The sequence below is a fragment of the Leptonotus elevatus genome, chromosome 2, assembly GCF_054856555.1.
Source record: "Leptonotus elevatus isolate MCC_2025b chromosome 2, RoL_Lele_1.0, whole genome shotgun sequence".
Classification (NCBI taxonomy): Eukaryota; Metazoa; Chordata; class Actinopteri; order Syngnathiformes; family Syngnathidae; genus Leptonotus; species Leptonotus elevatus.
Genome location: NC_141240.1, coordinates 30,818,579 through 30,841,154, shown reverse-complemented (window position 1 = coordinate 30,841,154; position 22,576 = coordinate 30,818,579). Strand labels below are relative to the sequence as shown.

The following is a 22,576-nucleotide window of genomic DNA, read 5'->3' as shown; positions in this document are numbered from 1 at the left end:
GCAATTCCTCATTTTATAGGCTTGAATCTATTGTAATTCTCTCGTTGACCACTTGAGGTCACTAACGTATAATTGTGTAGATCACTGGGAGTGTTTAGACTCAACTGATCACAGGCATTGGAGGGACGTGATTATGTATGTAGCTATTATATTAACGTAAATATTCACATTTTCTCTCAATGATGTTACATTTTAAAACGAAAGGGAAAGTTGTAGCTAAAAAGCCTAAATACCACACAGTTAAAATAAAATGTCAATGTGTTTTTGAGTGGCGGCGGAGAGGTTGTTTTTAAAATGAATAATTCATCCTACAGCAAGGGTGGGCAAACTTGGTCCTCGAGGGCCGGTGTCCTGCAATTTTTGGAGGTTTCCCTCTTTTCCCTCTTCCAACACAAGATGATTCCAATCATCAGGGTCATTATCAGGCTTATGCAGAGCTTGCTGATGAGCTGATCATTTACCATCTGTTGGAGAAAGGAAACGTCCGAAACCTGCAAGACTCCGGCCCGAGTTTGCCCATCACTGTATCCTGTAGGACAGTGATGGGCAAACTCGTGTGTCATAAATAACCATTTCAAGGCAAGTCATATACCTGTTTGCATCTATTTCTCCACACACTTGAATACTCTCAAATGTTTCGTTTTATAATTAGATATTTCCACTGTATGCCATTTGGACAAACCAATTTGAAGAGAAAACATGATCACATTGAAGCATGAAGCAGTTAATTTGATTTGAAGTGAATCACATGGGTAATAAATGGTAAGTTGAAATTAAACTGCAACAAACACTACCCTCAGGTCAGCACAAACAATTTCCATTGCATTGTCTACTCTACATATTTATATGTCTGCAAGTGCGCGTGCGGGTGTAGCAGAGAGATAATAGTCCCTCAAACCCCAGGCTGTCTGGTCAGTCAGATGAAGAGAAGAGCTGGTTATTTTTAACACGGCAGGAGGGGTTGTTGGAGAATCAGAGAGGCCTGACTGGCCGCCTGTGAGTTCATTTCTGCCTCTCTTTCCCTCTCATGTGTTTTGCTTCTCCCACGGGAGTGTGGAGAGATTTGTTGTAGACATAAGACACATTACAGTGGACAGAAAATCAACACACTTATGCTTGACCACACATTCATTCCAAGTTTGTACTCACCTGAACTCCGTTATAAAACTACCGCCTTATGAGTTGTGACACGCTTGTGCTAGTGTACCCGAAGACCAAACTGGCAGCAATCTTTGTTTGATATTTTCGACGTTCATGCTGAAAAAGGAGATGGAACAATTATGGGGGGGGGGGGGGTTATCCATCCAAATTGGTCCCCCGGAATTGGATCAGGAGACTGCTGATGGAAGCTAGATTACACATCTGGTTAGTGGTCCAAAGCTGCAGAATCGACGATCAGTCACAGAGGTGGAATGGACATAAACGGATGTCTCGAGACCTGAGGCAAGGAGGCCACATCAAGCCTCTGCCGGTCAGGCTCTCCCAACACTCTGAAAACAGTTGGTTAAATAACCAAATTATGGATAAAAAATGGACCGATCCACATTATGCGTCAATTCGACCCAACTTTCTGTTTTGTTTTATACAAAATGACCCAATTTTTTTTAACCAAGTAAAGGATCTGACCAATATTTATGAGTTGTTTTATGCTGAAAGACCCATTTCTTGACTCATAGTTGGGTCAAATCGACCCAAGTAGTGTATCGGTCCATTTTTGACACATAGTTGGGTTATTTTTGAACCAACTGTTTTTAGATTGAATACTGCAGGCTTCAGTCATCAACAGTAAAAGAAAAAGAAAAAAAAGATACATTACACTAAAATACATGTCTGATGTATTTGCCACAGTTTTTTTGTCTTATCCAGTTTCCCATTGTTTTTAAATAAATATTCAATATAAATGACCCAATTAAAGCATAATGAAAAGATTATACATTTTTAAGCAACAATAAATGGGGTTGAACAATTAGATGCTAAACTTTAAAAAAGAAAAAAAAAAAGTATTCTCCTGGGGGCTCAGTCTGGACTCTGGAGTAAACTGCGAATCACTGAATAATGTATGCAAGGAATGCATTTCTGATTAAATACGGTATGATTTCTAAATAAGAGGATTTACATTGGTCAGATTTGTTTCACCATTTGATCTGCCTTTTTTCAAATTAATATTACCAACAAAATGTAAGAAAATGAAAAATGAACATTCCTGCATAAGTAATATATTCACATGAAAACGATAGCACATTTATCCATATCGGCACACGCATTATTTTTAGGGTTCCTTCCCGGCCATTGCCCTCCCCCTCGCCATCCTCAAAGGGAAAATGAGTTCAGCAGCTTTTACGCAATCCCAAACACACACCAACTGGTCGCACACGCATAAACATACGATCTTTTCATCAGGAGTCCTTGTGTGGGGGAAACAGTCGTAATTTATACGAATAAATAATCGAATCTAATTTCCAGCATGTTATATGAGCAGCGGTCGTACTGCTGCTGTTGACCTCGGAGGAGGACACACGGACCTCCCCTTTAAACATGGCACTGCCCCTTTAAATACGTCACGCGGCTGGCTCGCCGTGTGCTTGTGTGTGTGTATGTGTGGAGTGGAGTGGAGTGTGTGTGGCGAGTGCGGTCGGACTGTGGTTGTGTTGTGTTCTGTTGCATCCAGTCTACTTTTCTCGTGTTTAGCGTGCGAAGCGATGGGAATGTGCAAGAAATGGCTGTGAAACACACTGGCCGAGCGTTGCTGGCCCTGCTCGGGCTGCTGGCTGTCGGGAACGGTAAGTTTGCGCCGAGCCGCGCACATTTTCGGCTTTTGTCTCGCTTGCTTTGTGCGCGCGCATGTGCGTGTTTTATCTGTTGTCGTTCGCTCCTCGCCATGGCGCCGCCGCTGTGCACTCGAGGGGATTTGGCTAACAACGTCGAGCTAGTGTTGACCTAAAAAAAAAAAATTAAAAGGCTGTTGACCGGAAATATGTTTGCTAGTTTGCCGACACCTCCCAGAGTGCTTCTGTGTAATTGGACAACAACATCGTGCTGCTTGTTTACGTCGGAGCGTCCACTAGCAAACGAATATTTATTTACACGCGCGTTCACGGACGCGTGACGTAATGCATGTCCGACAAGTTGACGTTTAGTTCATATTTTTCTGTATTTATTAAACAATCTTATCAGTGTTTGTGTGTTGCGCTTGGCTCCCTCGTTAAACGTGCTCAATGTGCTTTAAGGGGGGAAAGGGACTCTCAGAATGGAGGCCTAACCTACTTAAGTGCCTGAATTGTGTTGTTTGGGAGTAAACACTGGCCGCGATTGCATTGGTGTCCGTTTGCAAAGGAGTGTAAAGGTCTCTCGCCCGCTGTGTGAATGCTGGCATGGGCTGACGACCGCCGTGTATTCACAAACCCCAGACAGGAGTCACAGTTCAAGTCTGGCTGTATTGTGATGGAAATGTGGCAAGTGGGGGTCTTTAGGGGCGCTTCTCCGGTCTGGTATGGCCTTCTGCTTGCTGGCGATGGCAGCCTGCTCACCGCGCTCCCTCACAACAACAACAAAAAAAAAGCAGAGATAAAAGTACTGATTACGCTTATTTACTGAAGTAAACAATACAAACTCTGAAATGTGAAATGTACTTTCACGCACTGTGTGTGTGTGGGGGGGGGGGGTCAATACTTTGTTGCTGTTGAGAAGTAATTTGGTTTTAGAAATTGCTCATCGAATATGAAGTCACGTCACTTTGAAAAAAAATCAAGCAGACAACGCTAATGGGAATTTCACATTCAACACCATTCATTATTGTTGCCAACAACATAGATTTTTTTATGTCATAGACTGCAACTTGATCTCTGAACTTGTACCCCAGTCTCTCCGCCATAATAGATAATAATGCATCGGAATTGTATAGCGCTTTTCTAGACACTCAAAGAGGCTTTACAGAGGAATGGATACATTATTCATGCATTCACACATTCACACTCTGGTGGCGGTAAGCTACTTAAGTAGCGACAGCTGCCCTAGGGCAGGCTGACGGAAGCATGCCTGCCAGTTTGCGCCTACGGCCCCTCCGACCACCACCAAACATTCGCACCTTCCATACACCAGTGTGTGAAGTGCCTTGCCCAAGGACACAACGACACATGACTTGGGGGGGGGGAGAGCGGGGATAAAACAGCTGACCTGGTTACTGAACGACCGTCTCTACACCCTGAGCCACGGCTGCCATAGTGGATGTGACAGTGAAAATATATATATATTTTTTTTAAGTTATATCTTGTGGTCATCTGTGAAGGTTGAAAAAGTAAGAAGCCTATTCTGACTAAATGAGTAGAACGTGCAGCTCTGTTTCCAAATGTAAGGAGTAAAAGTACAAATTTGCCTGGGAAAAAAAGTATTGAAGTACGATACCTGAAAAATGCCACGTATAGTAGATTCCAACCACTGCAGACAAGTCAGAAGAAAGTTTTCACAATTTATTGGTTGTGCAACGCCATACTTGGCAACTTGCCACTAAACTGATCGAGGTAGTATTGAAACCTCGTGTGCTGATGTCTTTATCTTCAAGTCATTGTCATCTTCTCCACTTTGAAGCAACAACCTGTTTATAGCATATTGTATTTTATCGCATCCCCTTTTATGTTATTATTCATGTAGACATTACAGTCATGAAATGAGCGTTTTAGACGTCTAGCGTTTTGCCTGCATCAACTTTAGCTAGAGTACCAACCACTCAAACATGATCCACAGCAGAACATCACGAAGGAGGATTAGAAAAGCATAAAGTAAGACATGACTAATGCAACTGTAATATTTACTACTTTGCCATCAAAATCCAAATAATCTTTATGGTGAAGTATGTAAAAACAGACAGGGAATTTGTCTCTGGTAGTTTTGAGTTAAGACTAGTGCGTAACGAAAAGAACATTTAGGGCGTAATGCATAAATACATCGTCTTTACGTCATGTAAGGCTACCATTGGTGCAGAAGTACGGCAACAAGTGATTGTGCAGACAATGCAGAGAATTGTCACACAATTTAAAATGACCAGTGCTGCAGCTAGCGTTGGTCGCAAGGCATTCGTGTTAGCATATGTGATGTAAACACCGGCCAGCATCGAGCAGAACGCCTTCAAGTTCAAAAACAGAGACTCCAAGTCCGGGCTCCGGTGTTTATTGTCACATCAGTACAATATTTTTTGTCGATGTAGAAGCATATTCTGCCGCCTTTTGTCCACCCCCCCCCCCCCCCGATAGCTCAGTGAGCGGTCTGCATGGTGACGTTGGAAGCCGGGGTTTTGCGATGCGTTCACTGAGCCAAGTTTCAGTGAATCAGAGTGGCAGACGTGACTAGATTCTGGAAAAACGGCTGTGTCAGAATGCTGAGTTTGGTTAGAATAGTCACTTCAACCGGAGTACCATGATGCACCAATACTTTTGGAAAAAACACAGAAAATGTGTTTTTTGTTTGGGGGGGGTTACTTTGGGTTTATTTTGTTTAAGGAAACTACACAAAGATGGCAGCTTCTTGTGATACCTCTACTTGCAGTAGTACAACTGCTCTACATGATTGAGGTGGTTGTAATGTTTCTGACTCTCTCAAGTAGTTATTACTTTAATTAAAATAACAATTATTTCAAAACTTTTTTTTTGTCAGGAAAATGTACTTGCTTGATTTACAGCAATGAAACCTGACCCAGACCCTGTTTTTACTGGCATTGACGGCTAGAGACCTATATATTTTTTTATTGTACATTAAGAACAGATAGAAAATTTGTGATTAATTGTGAGTTAACTAGTGAAGTCATACGATTAATTATGATAAAAAATTAAGCACCTGATGCACTGAATTTTTAATCATCTAAGTCGCGTCAGGCGATTAAAATTTTTAATTGCAATCACATGACTTCAATAGTTAACTCACGATTAATCACACATTTAATATCTGTATTTCAAAAAAAAAAAAATCTAGGTTTTCACACTCTTGTTAACAAAAGTGGGGGGGGAAATGGTAAACTAATAGAAATAGTTCAAATGAATTTTTGACGTCTATAGCCGTCAATGGCAGTGAATGCGTTAATAGCGACCTGGAATTTGGAAACGGCTGATCGAAACCAATAAGTTCATCAGAGCACCCTCGGCCACGGGTGCAGTTCAACATGCCTGCTCAGTTTGTGCACATTCTGCAGGAATGATGTCACGGTGTTTATTTGACGTGGGCACTCCAACATTGACGGTGATGTGCGAGGGTGGGGGGTGGACGTGTGGCCTGCGCAGACAAAAGTGGGTGAATGTGTGTTTGGGGGAAGGGGGCTTTGGAGTGATTGGTTTGTCCAGCTGGCAAGGTCTTTAGTGAAAGGGGCCCACAAGTCGGTGTGGTTTGAGCACTCTCTGAAGGATTATGCAATACAAGGCCCGAAACCAGACCAACCTGAAAATCACTCTGTTCAAGCAGATTCCATGGCTGTGGTGAGAGTGCTGGTTTTTTTTTTTTGGCCAATATTTTTTTTTCGCCGACTGCTTTGACAAATGACGTGTTGTTGACCTCATTCAGATTAGGAGCGAGTTATGCTTGTTGCATGCTCGCGTGACACAGTCCAACTTGTGTGCACTCGACACTTGCAATGCGATCTCGGCGCTGTCAGCCACACAGCCTGGCGGTGGGGAGTGTCTCTCAAATATCCATGTGCTTTATCAGAGTTGTATATCCACTTTTAAATGCGTTTCATATGGGTCCACTTGGTAATGACTTCCTGCCGCAAGCGGTCGAAAGAATTTTGTGTGTGTGCGTAACTTCAGAAAAGCACAAGGCAGGAGTTGTTTGATTTACCTGGGTTGTGTGTGTGTGTGTGTGTGTGTAACAGCGTGATGTGCTAAACTAAAGGGCAAGAGGGGTGTGGCATAGGCAAATGAGGAAATATATTTCTTCATAGTAGCCCCAGGGCCGTCTTTATTATTGTAAAAACTTTGATTCAAGGAAGCCTATGCGCATGACTAAGGCTAGGTGAAAAAGTATGGGCTAAAATTCATATCACAGTATAAATTTAAATGATTTGATATAAAATTGTAATGCAAGTACTGTATATTTGAATGTGTAATTTACTCCCTTTTAAAGTCGGATATCGGGAAGTGGCCGGGTGTCAGTAAGCACCGTCGGATTAATCTATAAAGCATCGTCGTAACCGTCGCAGCCGTTGACGCAGTTTAGCAAGTTGAATCGGCGTCGGACCGTCACATTTGCTCACTGTGATTTGGCTGTTAGCTCGCCAATCAGCGCATGGGCAAGAACAGGAAGTGGCACGTGGATAAACAGTAAGCGTTGGAAAGCCTTGAAGATGAATTCAAAACTCAGCACTCCCATGTAAACCAGCTCTTTTAAACCCTTAAAATACATCATTTTCAGAAACAGTTGAATAACTTGTTACCAATAAACTGACGAATATGAATGCGAGTCGAATATAATCAAAGCTGTCTATAGTGTAACAATACGTCGACGGAAAAAAATCCACTGCGGTCATTACATTTTCAATCTGAGAGGTACCTCGCACGATTTACAATTCTACTTAACCTGGCTTTCACTGGAACTACTTTGGAAAGTAGAACCAGAAGTTCAATGATTTCACTTTAAATCATGTTTTAAGAAAAAACACTTTTTGTTTATTCAGCAATGACTTACAGTCATTGGTGACAGCCATACAATAAAAATGACGGTTGCATTTTTTTCCACATGCTATTTTTTGTGTGCGTATTCTTAGTCAACTTGTGAGTCAGCAAGATTTGTAAGGCACACAGTTCAGCTTCAGGCATTTCCTATTTGGTGAGGCGAAAAGCTAATAACTTGTTGTGGCGTCCACGTGATCCTCAAATATCCACACTTTTTTTTTATACGTCTCTTCACTATTCAGAGGTCATTTTCTATGTACAATTGGTAAAAAAAATCGCAATAATTGACATATCGATTCGTATCAAGATTAATCGGTATCGAATCGTGACCTATGAATCGTGATGCAGATCGAATCGCAAGGTACTCGGCGATTCACACCGAGTCTTCTTTTCTTCTTTTTTTTTTTTATGCGAATGACACATGATTGAGTTAAATCCGAGTAAAAGTTGCTTCTTTTTTTTTTTTATTACAACAAAGGTCATGTGTTGATGCCTTCTTGCTTAAATGTTGACTACATGTCTGCATTATCTTAATCCATCTTCTTTTTTTTTTTTGTAGTCAGTATTTCCCGTTGATTTCTGACATTGCGAGTGAGCTCCACAGATTTAGGTTAAGTCTGAGGTGGTCTAGTGTCAATAATGACCTCCGTTGGGCCCGGAGGGTCTGGGTCCTAATTGGCGCAGCAGACGGCGTGCACTGTGACTGACCCGGCGCCGCTATTACTGATACTGCACCACAAGGGGATACTATCACCGCAGGACCCACAGTTTCACTCAGAAGCAGCCTCTGCCCCATGCCATTAATTCAAATGCAGGACATTGACCAGATAGATCCAGTAGCAATGGGAGTTCATGTCTGGAGGGCTTAATTTGGCACCTGCAATTCTCTCTTCAGTTTTTTTGTAAAGCTGTTAAATCGGTTTTCATGGCTGCTGTTGAAATGCGGACGCGAGACACATTTTTCTCGACGACGTCACTATATATGGTTTTACGGACTCATGTGGAATATCCACCTGCGTCAAACTGCTTTTTGTACAGTACAAAACCCACATCCGCAAGCACCCGTTCTCACGGGTGGAGACCTTCACGATGGGCGGAGGTATGACGACTTACAGGGTTGTAGATTTCAATGTTAAACTTGAGCGGCGAGCAGCATACCATACATTTCATTCTGCGTTCCTTTCATGGATTGGCAGAAACTGTTGCCAATATTGTGTAAACTTTGATTTAAGGCTACATTTAAGTCTTCCGATTATGTCGCTGTGAGGAAAACACACCAGTTCATCCGTCGCGCTGGCAGTTCTGAATATTGTTTGAAAGTGTCCTCATAACAAACAAAATGACTTACTGACTGACTTCAATTAAAAAAAAAAAAAAAACAGTGAGGCTTAAAGATTTCACGTCCATCATTTTACATTACAGTGAAAGAACCCCACAGGCAAGTAGCTGTTGCCTTATTACTGTACAGTAGTTTGCTTTATATAATCTCAAAAACATTGTGCCACGTGTCAATCACACTGCGACTTATTAGGTGCGTCATAAAAGTTCCAGGACTGGCGTCACAAAAAGAATCCAAGCTACTTCCCTCTTGAGTCTACTGCACGTTGCCAGTCTTTTCTTTCATGCTTTCTGGCAGGATTCTTCCGGGATCATCAAACCGTGTCCCCTTGATGACCTACTTGAGCTTGGAAAGAGAAAAAAAAATCTGACTGAGACTAAGTTTGCAATAACCGTTTAAAACCCGAATATTGCCAATATTCGGGTTTTTAAAAACCCGTGGGTTACTCCTTTCACAACCGGAATTCTTGCTCATATAAACGCATTCGGAATACCTTTATCGATCGGGGTTTTCTTTTTCGCTGTGTGCATGCTCGCTATTTTCTTCTCTTTTTTTTTTAATCTTCTTCTTCGCTTATTTGATTCACAAGGAATCTTGGTTTATGTAGTCACGACTTGTATGGCAGCTCCGTCCTACTCACTGAAGGAGCCCCTGATTTTTCCGTTCTTTTCTGTCTCTACGGCAGAAACGCCACAGTAAATAGAAATATATGAGTTTGTGCTTCTGGCGTGTAACCCACGGGAAATACTTCAGCCAATGTCAACAAACATGACGCCCGCAGCAAAGAACCACACTTCTGGAGCAAGGAGCAAACCGACGACTTTATTTAGTGTGGTGAGTGACATAAATATGTCTTTTATTGAACGTATAGTAAGTTAAAAGCGGAAATTACATTTTTTTTAACGTAATTACGTCTCGGTCCGAACGGGGTACACCAATCGAGCACAAATGAGCATGTAAACGGGAGTGATTCAGCCCGCCGCGCATGTAAACGAGTTCCGGAATTGCGACCAGATGCTCGGGGCATCGGCGTTTTTCTCGCACACCGAAACGCGAGTCTTCATCCAAAAAAGGAGTCGCATGGAGCGGACAGCCAAATGTTTAAAAAAAGCTGATGTTTTAGATCCATTTAAATGTCAAACAGTGAGAATGTTGATACAAATAGCTGCAAACCACACAAGAATAGCCACAATAATGAAGTAGCAATGATAGTAGTAGTAGTTCTGTGCTGCAGTCCCGGGACTTGACTTTGGAATCTGATCAGTAATTTGACTCCCGAGTTGCAGACAAAGGTAATGACTTTCCTCTTTCTTGGAGCATTGATTCAGACGCATTTGTGCATGGTAGTGTGTGTGTGTGTGTGTGTGTGTGTGTGTGTGTGTGTGTGTGTGTGTGTGTGTGTGTGTGTGGTGGCTGTTTGTCTTGATCAACTCTGTCTGGTATCTGCAGCGATCGAATTTCAGTCAGTACCATTTGGTTAATGGTGCTGTGCGCCCGACCCACGCGCTCGGTGTGTTTTTTTTGCGAGTCTTGGATTTTGACTCGACTGCTCACACAAGATCCTCTGAACGGCACATGAACGCAGTCGCGTCAATATCCTTACAATGGAGTCAACAGAGTGTATTGTGTGTTGTTAAGATGAATGGAACGATGTTGTGGTTTGCTGTCTGGTCCAAGTTGGGGCAGAACTCGTTTGGGCAATAATGTGTTAGTAATCCCTTCCTCACTACAACTGTCATTTCCTGCCTCAGCATGCAGGGAATGATAGGAACTTGACAAACACGGCCCAATGTGTTCTCTCCTTTTTAACTTCACTGTTCCTGTTACTTGCCCCCACCCTCCAGTAAGTCAAAGTCTAGACTGAGTTTTAATGACGCTCACAGCTGGTCTCTTGGGCGGGCCTCGATCGCAGCTGGGGGCCCTGTAAGTCCGGCTCATTACTCCCCCGCCCCTTTTATATTGTCCGGCCCAGCCCCCCCGCCCCCCTTTCGTCCTGTCTGGCCCTCCAATATTAGGGTTGTTGCTGTTCACCATGGCGGTCCGCTCCACGGCACCCATCCCCCTCTCTCCTGCCCCGGGCTCTTTGTTCATGCAGGGCCGCTCCAATCCCTCCTCGGGTCGTCTTAATCTCCGCACAAAGCACTAGTGTAAAAGTCCAACAATAATGCGCATGCAACAGCAGAGTTCACCAAAAAATACCAGTGGCGCACATCAGGCCACGAGTTGCTTTTGTGAGGTTATTCCTTCTGCTTTAAATCTATTGTGCGGCTGTGGTGTGAGTGCTTAGTCATTTGGGGGTTTTGGTTGCCTTTTAGCACCAATGTCTGTGTTTTCTCCACGCCGGTACATCCCTTGAGAGAGTGCAAACTCCCACAAAACAAACTTTTGGTTGACCACAAACCATCAGCGAAGGACCTGAGGCATTAAATGTCTGCACGCATTAACTCAAACCTCCTTTAAAAAAAAATATACATATATATTTATATATAAACACTAGGGGTGGGAATCTTTGAATGTCTCATGATTTGATTTAGATTTTTGGTTCTGCGATTTGTTTCAGAATCTATTAAGAACGATTTTTCATTCAAAATGATTTGATTGACAATGATTTTTGCTTCAATCTATAGATGTGCAAGGAATTGTAATGATCTACTCCAGTCTGACTCGCGCTTGCTAATGCTAATTAGCGCGCTACTCCCTGCACTTTTAGCACTCAAAGGAACGGCTCCACACTGCAAAAATAACTACTTTTATTGGAATAACTTGATTGTGGCTTTTTCCTTCTACTCTCTAATGTGGCTACAACTTAACAGTGTATTAGACCGCGTGGAACCACACTGCCCCCCCAGTGGCCAAACTGGGTACAACATGAACAGCACTCCAAATAAAGGCACACACAAAGGCAAGACAGTATAAAATAATATAGATAAAATCGATTTTGGCACATTTAAAATCGATTCTGAATCGTACTAAAGGAGAATCGCGATTCTAATGAGAATCGATTTCTTTCTTTTTTTTGGCACACCCCTAATAAACACAGGGCACTACAAACCGGAAAGGCGATACCATTTGATGACATTCTCGTGGCCCCTTTTATCCCTGTAAGATAATCAATACCTGTCATGCTGATTGAGCTGAAGCATGATTTGTCCTTTTTCCTCAACTTTATTTGTTGATGTGACTCAATTTGCTTTACCTCTGCCAGGAATTCCTTTTGTCTGCAAACTGTAGTCAATTTGCCAAGATTCAAGCTTCTTCCTGTTGACCTTCTATCTAATAAGGTGCAGCAGAAATATTCTTGCAGCCCTGTTTAGTGCTCCTCCTTTCCACAAAACAAGCTTAAGCCCGGTTCACATGGCAGGAGAATTAGAATTTTAGCACTGAATTTCCCCTCCCAACAATCGTAAGGCCGTGCCGATAATATTCCTGCCATGTGTGGTGTGTTCAGGCTGACTTTGGCCACTCGGAAGGTCGTGTAGGCCGCTCCGATCGAAAATCTGGCATATTCAACATGTTGGATTGTTTTGGTCTGTCTTGCCACCGTGTGTGGAATGCCCAGAGGACAAACGAGCAGCCGGTTGACAGTGACGTGCAGCCAATCAAAAAACAAGGCGGCGAGGAAGGACAGTGTGAAATCACAATTAAAATATTGTCTTGTGTGTGTGGTCTTCTTACAGTATGGAAGTCTGCTGACTATTTAAAAATATTGCCGTGTGAGATTCATCAGCCTCATTTGCGTTGCAGCCGCTTTTGTGACGTTGCAGTTGTGCAATTGATGCAACCCCAATTTGGTATATTTTGCAAGATAGTCCCAAAGAGGGCGGAAACTGTAGTGAAAAAAATCTGCACAGCCGGCACTTGTAACGGGGAAGTTGTGAGCGTCTCTGGTCAAAGAGAGACCCTCCGGATAAGACAGAAGATTAGTGGAAGCTGGCCACGCTTAAATCTTTTTTTTCTCTCTCTGTGCCAGACATTGTTGAAGCTTGAACTGACTTTCACGCTTCTCTGGAAAAGAATAAAGATGAAGAAGTCCTCTCGTCTTGGCTTATTAAAGCTTTGTGGTCCACAGTCGACGTCCTGAGAGGTCCGCTCTTCGTTTCGATTGAAGGATTAGTTGCTGGTCTGTGACACAACTGTGACATGTTACTCCTGGACTACACAGCGTTGTTGCAAGGATTTGATTCCGTTACTGCTCATATAATGTTCCGTTTTTGCTCGCATCAAACATTGGTAGAAGCCTGTTAGGGCTGACTTAAAGCTAAGTGAAAATGTGGCAAAATATTAATTTCTCCTTGAGCTCCGTCACTACAACCGGTTAACAAGTGGGGACCTTTTGGCTCTGACCTTACTTTTATTTTTCCACGAGTACATTTGTCCTCCAGAGAGACAATGTGCTTGCCTATTGAATAAGACAACCTTACCGCCCTCTTGGATCACAAGCAGTTATTTTTGTACAGCACAGGTCAACTTGTGACTCAAATGCCCGGTGTAAAGTGCAGTGTATTGTAAATCCTATGAGGAAATAAAAATGGGGGTTGTAAACTTTTAGAATTTCGTGTCTTTTTTTTGTTTTGTTGTCTCTTTAAAATTAAATATAGAAATACTGGGACCTCTCGTGTCAGTGAGATCTAAAGACGGCCAAGAAACGAAGCCGAATGCCACATTGGTGATTTGGCAGGAGCTCTCTGGCCTCACCCCTTGTTGGGTTTCAGTTTGTCTCTCCGGTCGGTCTCCACCCGGCCTCTTTGGGTCCATCCGCAGTGAAGGCTCTGATTTCAGGGCCGTCTGGGTGCTGCTACTTAAGACCTGCTCTGTGTCTGACGTCACACAAAAGTCTCCAGCTGGAATTGAACCCGTTACATCCGCTTGGGATCATAGGATTCGCTTTCCCTCTGCTGGGCAGTCAGGAGACGTGACCGAACGGGCCGTACTTTGACTGCGCGCGTACACGCAATAGCAAAACATTTTCACAGTGGATTCATCCACTTTACTCCAAATGGCCACAGTCCTCCGTCATTCATTCAAAGCCCAAATCTTTTGAGGCTTCCCCCACAAACGAACAATGCGACCTACTGAAAGGCCATAGCACTTCAACTGTACTTAAAGTCTTCTTTCTACGATTCACTCACTTGACAAAATGAGTCGAGAAGTAAGCGAGGGTGTGAAAGTATCACTGGAATTGTCTGCACCGTTCATTTTGTCACTTGTGGCTTTTACAAGCAGCAGTCTTGTATTTCTTTTCACCCAATTTTATAGTTAACACAGAGATAACCTATATAGCTACGTTCTTCCTCTCTAGCCACTGTATGTACTCCTTTTTTTAGAGACGTCAGTCTTCCCGATATGAGTCAATGCGGTATTTTATCGTCATGGTCTTGTTTGTTGTTTGTTATTGGGGATCCCCATTAGCTTCCAGCGCTGTGGTTGCTATTCTTCCTGGGGTCCCAGATAAAAATCACAATACATGTGACCGTTACAAAAAAACAACATTACATTAGAACCAAAAACATTGATTGCACTCAGTGTCTAGAACAACAAAAAACCAGCAAAAAAAAAGTCAAGTTGCAAATGAAAAAAGTTTTAAATAAATAAATGGATTTGAATGTTTTTTTGTTTTGTTTTCTAAACATGTAAATTTGGTAAATCTTGCAGTTTATGTGGCAATCTGCTCCAAAGTTGAAATGACCTTTAAAAGATGGACTTTTGTTTAAAAAAAAAACAACAACAAAAAACTAGTTCTAGGCCGATTAATATGTATAAATGTAATATGAGTGTGTCAAAAATTTTAATATCTATACCAGTCAGGATCACTTTCTAAAAAAAACATGCAAAGATTATAGGCCTAGTGTGACTTATCTTGAAGCAGAGGCCTTTTAACGCTTCTTTTGAGCAATCTGAAGCCAGTTTTATTTCCAGCAGACCAAAAATTGAACAGTATTCAAGATGTGACAATACAAGAGACTGAACTACAAATTTTTAAATCATTGTAGTAATAAAATAACAACACAGTCTCACGACAGCAATAGCTTTACCCACTCCATAAGATGTGTACGTTAATCGACATTTATATTTCACGTCTTGTTTGCTTAACTGTTTGTTTTTTTCCTCCCCCCCCCAGCTCTTCGTTGCAACTGCACCACCTGCGAGAAGACGGACTTCCAGTGCGAGACGGATGGCGCCTGCATGGCCTCCACGTACACCATCCAGGGAAAGGAGCAACATGTGCGCATCTGCATCAACAGGGACAACCTGGTCCCGCCCGGGCAACCCTTCTACTGTCTGAGCGCTGAGGGTCTACTCAACACTCATTGCTGCTATGTAGACTACTGCAACAGTATTGACCTAAAAGTCCCCGGTAAGGCGCTGTCAAGTCAACATAGCCGCCTACCGTATTCCCACTGTGAGACTGACGAGAATTGATTTGTGTACTCCCAGTGCCCACCAAGGAGGACATCTCGGGCTCGGCCGGCTCCTGGGGCCCTGTGGAGCTGGTGGCGGTCATAGCGGGGCCCGTCTTTTTGGTCTGCGTGCTGCTCATGGTGGGCGTTTTCCTGTTCCAGTATCATCAGAGGGCCTACAGTCACCGGCAGCGGTTGGAAGTGGAGGACCCGTCTTGTGACCATCTGTACTTGGCCAAGGACAAGACCCTGCAGGACCTCATCTATGACATGTCTACCTCCGGATCAGGCTCTGGTAATCACATGCATACTTGCTGACATATCGGCTCTGATTTGTGAACTTCTGAATGCAGAAGGGTTCTCAACTGGTTTCATCCGAGGAGCCGTGTTTGCACATGGTCATTAAAGGGGCACTTGACTTATTTAGCCATTTTTGGCAGGAAAAAAAGTTACTATTTTGTCTATAATTAATTTGATATTTTCATTATTTCTCACCTTTTTTAAAAACACATTTTGCAACGTGCCGCCGACTGAAAATTGCATCATATGTTCTCAGGCCTCAGGTAACGACCAATCATGTTTCAGTTTGAGAAGGTCACATGACTAAAGCTAGAAAACAGGTGAGCTTTAACTGGCCGTTACCTGTGCTCTGAGCACCTGTGAAGTCGTTTTCAGTCAACAGCAAGTTGCAGAATGCATTTTTAAAATTACTAATTGTAAATGAAAATATCAAATAATTAAATACTTTTTTTTTTTAACTCATTCACTGTCATTGAAGAAAACCTAGAATTTTTTTTATTGTACATTTAGAACAGATATAAAATTTGTGATTAATTGTGAGTTAACTAGTAACTAGATTAATTAATTACAATGAAAAATTTTAATCGCCTGATGAGATGATTATTAAAAATTACATTTTTTTAATCATAATTAATCGCATGACTTCAATAGTTAACTCACGATTAATCACAACATTTATATTTATTCTAAATGTACAATAAAAAATTCTAGGTTTTCATACTCTTGTTAACAAAAGTAGGAAAAAAATGTTAAACTGATTTTTTTGACGTTTATAATCGTCAATGGCAGTGAATGAGTTAATGCCAAAAATGGCTAGTAATGGCTAATAATAATAATAACCCACTTATATAAAAAATTAACCCAAAGCAACTTTTGAAAACAAGTACATTGGAACATTGGTTTTCGTTCCAGAAGGTCTGACTAAAACCGAATTGTATGAAAACCCAAAGCAGAATTTCCCATAGATTAAAAATAAAAATAAAAATGATTTTATAGAGAATAACTGGTTAAAGCAGTGTAAAACAAATATGAATGACGAAGATGAAGTGAAGAAATGCCCCCCCCCCTTTTTTTTCCCCTTCTCCCCGATGGAGACCTGTATTGTTTTGAATCATTATTTGGTTGCATGATGAAGTTTCTCCAGATTAGTTTGGTGGTGCATCAGATCCCCCCCCCCCACCACCCTGTAAATTACCAAACAAAATGTTTTTGAGAGACAGATGAGCACATGAGAATCGTCATTCTACCTGACTTTATTCACCTGTAGTACAAATTTCAGGAAATGTTTTAATCATCAGCTTCTTGTGCTTTTATCCTCCGAAGATTAACTGCTGGTCACGGTGACCTCACACAAGACTTTGGAGCCACGGATCAGTGAAGTCTTATCATAATCTTAAACATTTAGAATTATTTGTGGTCGTCGCAGGGATTTTACAAGTCTGGAAACTTTGCATGGCGGCAATTATTTTATCTGCGGTCCAAGTGATAATAGTGAAAATAGCTTGTGGTTCCAGAGTAATTCGCTCGGAATGTGTGCAAACATGTCTATGACGGGAACACGCATGAGATCATGTTGCGCTCGGGCAGCTTTGAAACATGCTTGATGTTTTAGTAGCTGTTCTGCTGTTGATGCCCCCCTTCCTGTCCCAAAACGGTTTTCATTTGTCGTCTACTGCCCCCTACAGGCCTGCCACTGTTTGTGCAGCGGACGGTGGCCAGGACCATCGTCCTGCAAGAAATCATAGGAAAAGGCCGCTTTGGTGAAGTCTGGCGGGGGAAATGGCGCGGAGGGGACGTGGCGGTGAAAATCTTCTCATCCAGAGAGGAGCGCTCCTGGTTTCGAGAGGCCGAGATCTACCAGACAATCATGTTGCGCCATGAAAACATCCTGGGATTCATCGCGGCAGACAATAAAGGTGATACACTAAAAGCTACACGTTAACCGGGAAAAGACTTCAAAAATATCATTTGAAATTCATCTTACGACAATTTTAGCGTCGATGAAAGATGTAAATTCATTTAAATGTGCTCTCCTTCAGACAACGGCACATGGACTCAGCTGTGGCTGGTGTCAGACTATCACGAGCACGGCTCCCTTTTCGACTACCTGAACCGCTACTCGGTCACCATCGAGGGCATGATCAAGCTGGCGCTGTCGGCCGCCAGCGGTCTGGCACATCTGCACATGGAGATCCTCGGCACTCAGGGTGAGAACGCAGCTCCGTCGCGCGCGGCAACGTCACCGAAGCCGCCCATGCAAAAAATTTCCGGTGCGCCTCCCCGTAGGTAAGCCTGGCATCGCGCACCGTGACCTCAAGTCCAAGAACATCCTGGTGAAAAAAAACGGCATGTGCGCCATCGCTGACCTCGGCCTGGCCGTCCGCCACGAGTCCATCACCGACACGATTGATATTGCTCCAAACCAGCGCGTGGGCACGAAAAGGTAAAGCCTTGCTACATTCTCGCACCCGGACGTCTTCTTCTGTTTTGTATTCTTATTGTTCCGAGCTTCTCTTAAGTGAAAATGATTACTCTCAAGTCGATTGCCACGATTTTGAAAAAATTGTTTGCGCTGTACACAACTTAGCCAATTGGGGGCAGTGTGGCGCCTCACTTTAAGGAGTAGAAGAAGAAAATTGCAATCGAGCTTGGTTAATCTAAAAAAAAATTCAGTGTTGAATAGTTGTTGTTTTAAGGAATTTGAGTGCCGCAGGTAGCATGCTAATTTTTATTAGCGTGTCAATGGCAATTTCCATTGTGTCTTAGCTTGGAGCTAGCTGCTGTATGTTCAGGAACTAAACAAAAACAAGTGTGATTTGTAATTGAGAGCACCAAGTGTAGTTGTTTTTGTTTAGTTTTACAGTGAACTTCAACTAGAGTGTAATGAACGGCTTGAAAATGGCCAACATTGGACTCTTTTCTGTACTCGGTGTGGTCAGGGAGGGCAGAATATGTTGTTAGTGTAAACAGTGCAAATCAGATGGGAGGGGCTTTGGACTAAAGAAGCTCCAACAAATAGATTTTTTTTTTTTTTACTAATAAATATTCCTGACCAAACTGGAATTAAGAAAGATCATCAGCCGGCCGTCTAATTTTCCTCCACGTGACATGATGATGTGCTGACTGTGCGTCTTCACAGGTACATGGCTCCAGAAGTGTTAGACGAAAGCATCAACATGAAGCATTTTGATTCCTTCAAGTGCGCCGACATTTACGCTCTGGGTCTGGTGTACTGGGAGATCGCACGCCGCTGCAACGCGGGAGGTGAGAAAACGCACCGGACTCCTCGGAAGCGAACGAGCTGGAAATGCTGACCGAGCGCTTCCTTCCTGCTTGTCTGGCAGGTATCCATGAGGAGTACCAGCTGCCCTACTATGACCTGGTGCCCTCTGACCCCTCCATCGAGGAGATGAGGAAGGTGGTGTGTGACCAGAAGCTGCGGCCCAACGTGCCCAACTGGTGGCAGAGCTACGAGGTAACAGCTGATTTAATATACGGCTGCATTTACACTCTGAGCTCAGTTTAGATTTTTTGGGACTCTAAGGAACTTTTCAACCTTAATAAGATATTTGCATAACTCTTCTGATGAAACATCGACTTAAAAGTGGTTGAATGGTACCTTTGCCATGTCCTGAGGGGATCTGTAGCATTTTTTCTGGGCACTAAGCAACTTTGAGGAGGATGGTAGGAACAGTGCTACATAAAAAAAACTACAAATGTGCTGACTGGCCATTTGTTACAAAGATGGAAGTCAATTTACAGCTTTGCGGAGAAATGTCATTTTTAAATGCAGCTTCAATGATGTCAAATGCAACAATCCACTTTTTTTTATAGTAAATTACAAAAGTATTGAAACAAACTATATTGAGTATGAATAATGGCTCAATCCCATATTTCCTATTTTGGTGATCACATAAATGTGTGTGGAATTAGCATGGTAAATGTTAGGAGACCCAAAAAAAGTAGCTTTAAATATATATATATATATATATATAGATTTATTTATTTATTTATTTTTGCGGCTAACAACCCCTCGGCTGAGGGGGAATGTTGTCTAATTGGGGTCTGCAAAAATAATTTGCAGTACATGATGACGTATGTTTTGTTGTTGTTTTTTTAAAGTGAATAGCTAACATATTGTTACCGTTATGAAAAAAAGGAATAACGTTTTTTTTTTCTCCATAAAATATAAGATAAGTAAAATGGTGCCTTGATGCGAGTTATCTGACATTTTCTTTTCTTTTTTTTTACTTTTCTTTTTTTCCACGGCCACCAGCGAAGTAAAGGACGTTTAAAAAAAAAAAAAGGAAAAGAAAAAAGAAGTTTTTGTTTTTGGGGGCGAGTTACACTTCTACTGAGCCATAATAGAGACACCACAGGGGTTATCACCCTTCTAAACACTTGTTAACTTTGTAAATGTAATAAGAAAAAATAGCAGCATAAATAAAGAATACAGTATATCTGGCACGGGTGAAACAAATCACATTATTGAGCTGTTAGTCTACTAGCTTAATGCTAATGCTACCACAATGAGAAGTGCATATAAAAGCCCTTACTGTTACTGTTTAGCCATCTATCTGTCTTATACTGCCCCCTAATGGGAAATTTTAATTATGTTTCATTCTATTTAATTCTGTCATTAAAAAACAATACCAGAGTGCATATTTTCTGTATTTACGTGTAGGTGTGTCCCAATACTTTTGTTCTACGTGGTTACGTTTTGGAAGAGTTGCTAAGTATGTCGTGCGCGTGTGTGTGTGTGTGTGTGTGTGTGTGTGTGTGTGTGTGTGTGTGTGTGTGTGTGTGTGTGTGTGTGTGTGTGTGTGTGTGTGTGTGTGTGTGTGTGTGTGTGTGTGTGTGTGTGTGTGTGTGTGTGTGTGTGTGTGTGTGTTGTGCAGTCGCTGCGCGTGATGGGCAAGATCATGCGCGAGTGCTGGTACGCCAACGGCGCGGCGCGTCTGACGGCGCTGCGCATCAAGAAGACCCTGTCGCAGCTCAGCGTGGAGGAAGACATCAAGATGTGAAAGAAGCCCTGCCAGTTTTCAAGCCAAGGCCTACCTCACCTTTTTAGCCAAAACTACTGAGACCCACCAACCCTGTCCGACGTCCTCGTGTCTCCACCCCCAACCCTCGAACCCCTTCCCGTCGTCATGGGCCGCAGCACTACCACTGTTAATATCATCTCACGTTTGTTTTTGTCTTCCAGATGGCAGGAACTACTAGTGTACAGTTTTCATGAATTTATTTTTCTTTGTTTTTTTTGTAAGAGCGGAATGAATCACTCCAAAATGGTCCCAACCACGTATGGCTGTGAATGTTTGAAGAAGGCGGAGGCCATGTTTGTAGTCCAATGTGAAAGGACTACAAACACATCCTGTCATTGCTTCCATCACTCACTCAAGATGAAAAAAAACAAAAACAAACTAATGTGACCGTGTGTAGCTTCCTCTGTGCAACCTGCAGGCAATCACTGGACTGGTTTTTTAATTTATTTGTGACTTTTGACTTGATGTGGACGAACACTGTGAGACGACCGACCGCCGCGCCGCCCTAATGGCGCGATGACATCGGCGCGTCGGGCCAAGAGGCGCGTATCAAATGTTTTTATTCTTTTTAATATATATATATCTATATATTGTGTGTTTGCGTCACGAATTGTTTTCTTTTGTGACTTTTGACACTACTGATGATGGGTACCTTTTTGTTTTTCTCTTCAAATTAAATAACACTCCCCCATCCGTAAGCACCAATGTGAACAGTGATGGTACTTTTTTTTTTTTTTGACAAAACAAAATGAATCTGCTGGATTTTTTTTATCGTTTTCTTCATTTGTTGGTACTACTGATCCCATGTTTGCTGCAGCTAATTTCCTTTATTTTCATGGTTGGGATTGCCAAGCGAGGTGTTTTCTGGGCTCAACAACGCAGATGTGATTGATTCCAAACACATCCTCTCATCTGACACTGGAATATTTTTTTTGTTGCAACCTGGAATATTTTTTTTGTTGCAACCTGGAATTCTGGACCCTGTTTGATTGCAAAGCAGAAGCATGATGTCATAAGTAGTTCCTGGAATGGCTGCCAAAGTGAATCTGCATGTTTTTCATTCATTTTGTTGGCCTTGGCCATGCCGAGGTGTTGATCAGGAATATGTGTCCATGTTTGTTTGTGTCCGTCGTGCATGCAGCCGGGGAGTTACGGGAGACACAAAAAGTACAACGGTCCTGTCCATGTTTTGTTTTGTTGCCATGGATACACGGCTATTACACATCCTGTCCGTGTGTAATATTTCAAGATATGAAAATCCATGTTGTGCAAATGTTTTCAGGATTACTGTATATAGGTGATATACAATAAATTCCTTTTTTTCTTAAGGGGCTGGCTTCATTTTTATTTTATTTTTTACATAGACAAATAATATAATACATAACAAATATGGTGTTTGCAGGCTTGGGGAGTACATTTACTGGCGTTATGTATTCAGGATACAAAGTAAATTTATGGTTATTGTTTGGAGTGCTTCAACATAGTATTGGAGTACTGTAATAAGTTTAAAAGTATGCAAGTTACTTTATATTTTACTTAATTACATCACTAACGAGATATATGTACATGTTTTAATTAATTTTTTTACATGTAACTAGTAACTGTATCAGAATACATTTTTAAAGTAACCCGGGTCGAAACCATCCGCTAGCTAGTGAAATTAATTAATTAATTATAACTGTTTGATTTATAATATTACTATTTAGAAGTGGAAAAACAAACTAAAATTATTATCTGATCTTTGCAAAACATCATTGTGGTCAGGGGGAAGGGACATCTTGGTCTGCTCTGAAAACAACATCATTGTAGGAGGGGGAAGTTTGGTGAGTGTATTGATGTATC

General features: G+C 42.1%; 1 protein-coding gene across 1 annotated transcript; it reads left to right on the top strand.

Moving 5' to 3' along the window:
• Positions 1-2,576: 2,576 nt before the first annotated feature.
• On the top strand, positions 2,577-22,062 carry acvr1ba (activin A receptor type 1Ba). The gene is made up of 9 exons (XM_086068282.1): positions 2,577-2,780; positions 15,110-15,346; positions 15,427-15,684; positions 17,375-17,605; positions 17,729-17,896; positions 17,976-18,132; positions 18,829-18,953; positions 19,034-19,164; positions 20,588-22,062. Exons 1-9 carry the CDS (start codon positions 2,717-2,719, stop codon positions 20,711-20,713), a joined length of 1,497 nt encoding a protein of 498 aa, XP_085924408.1. The 5' UTR covers positions 2,577-2,716; the 3' UTR covers positions 20,714-22,062.
• The last annotated feature ends 514 nt before the right edge of the window (positions 22,063-22,576 follow it).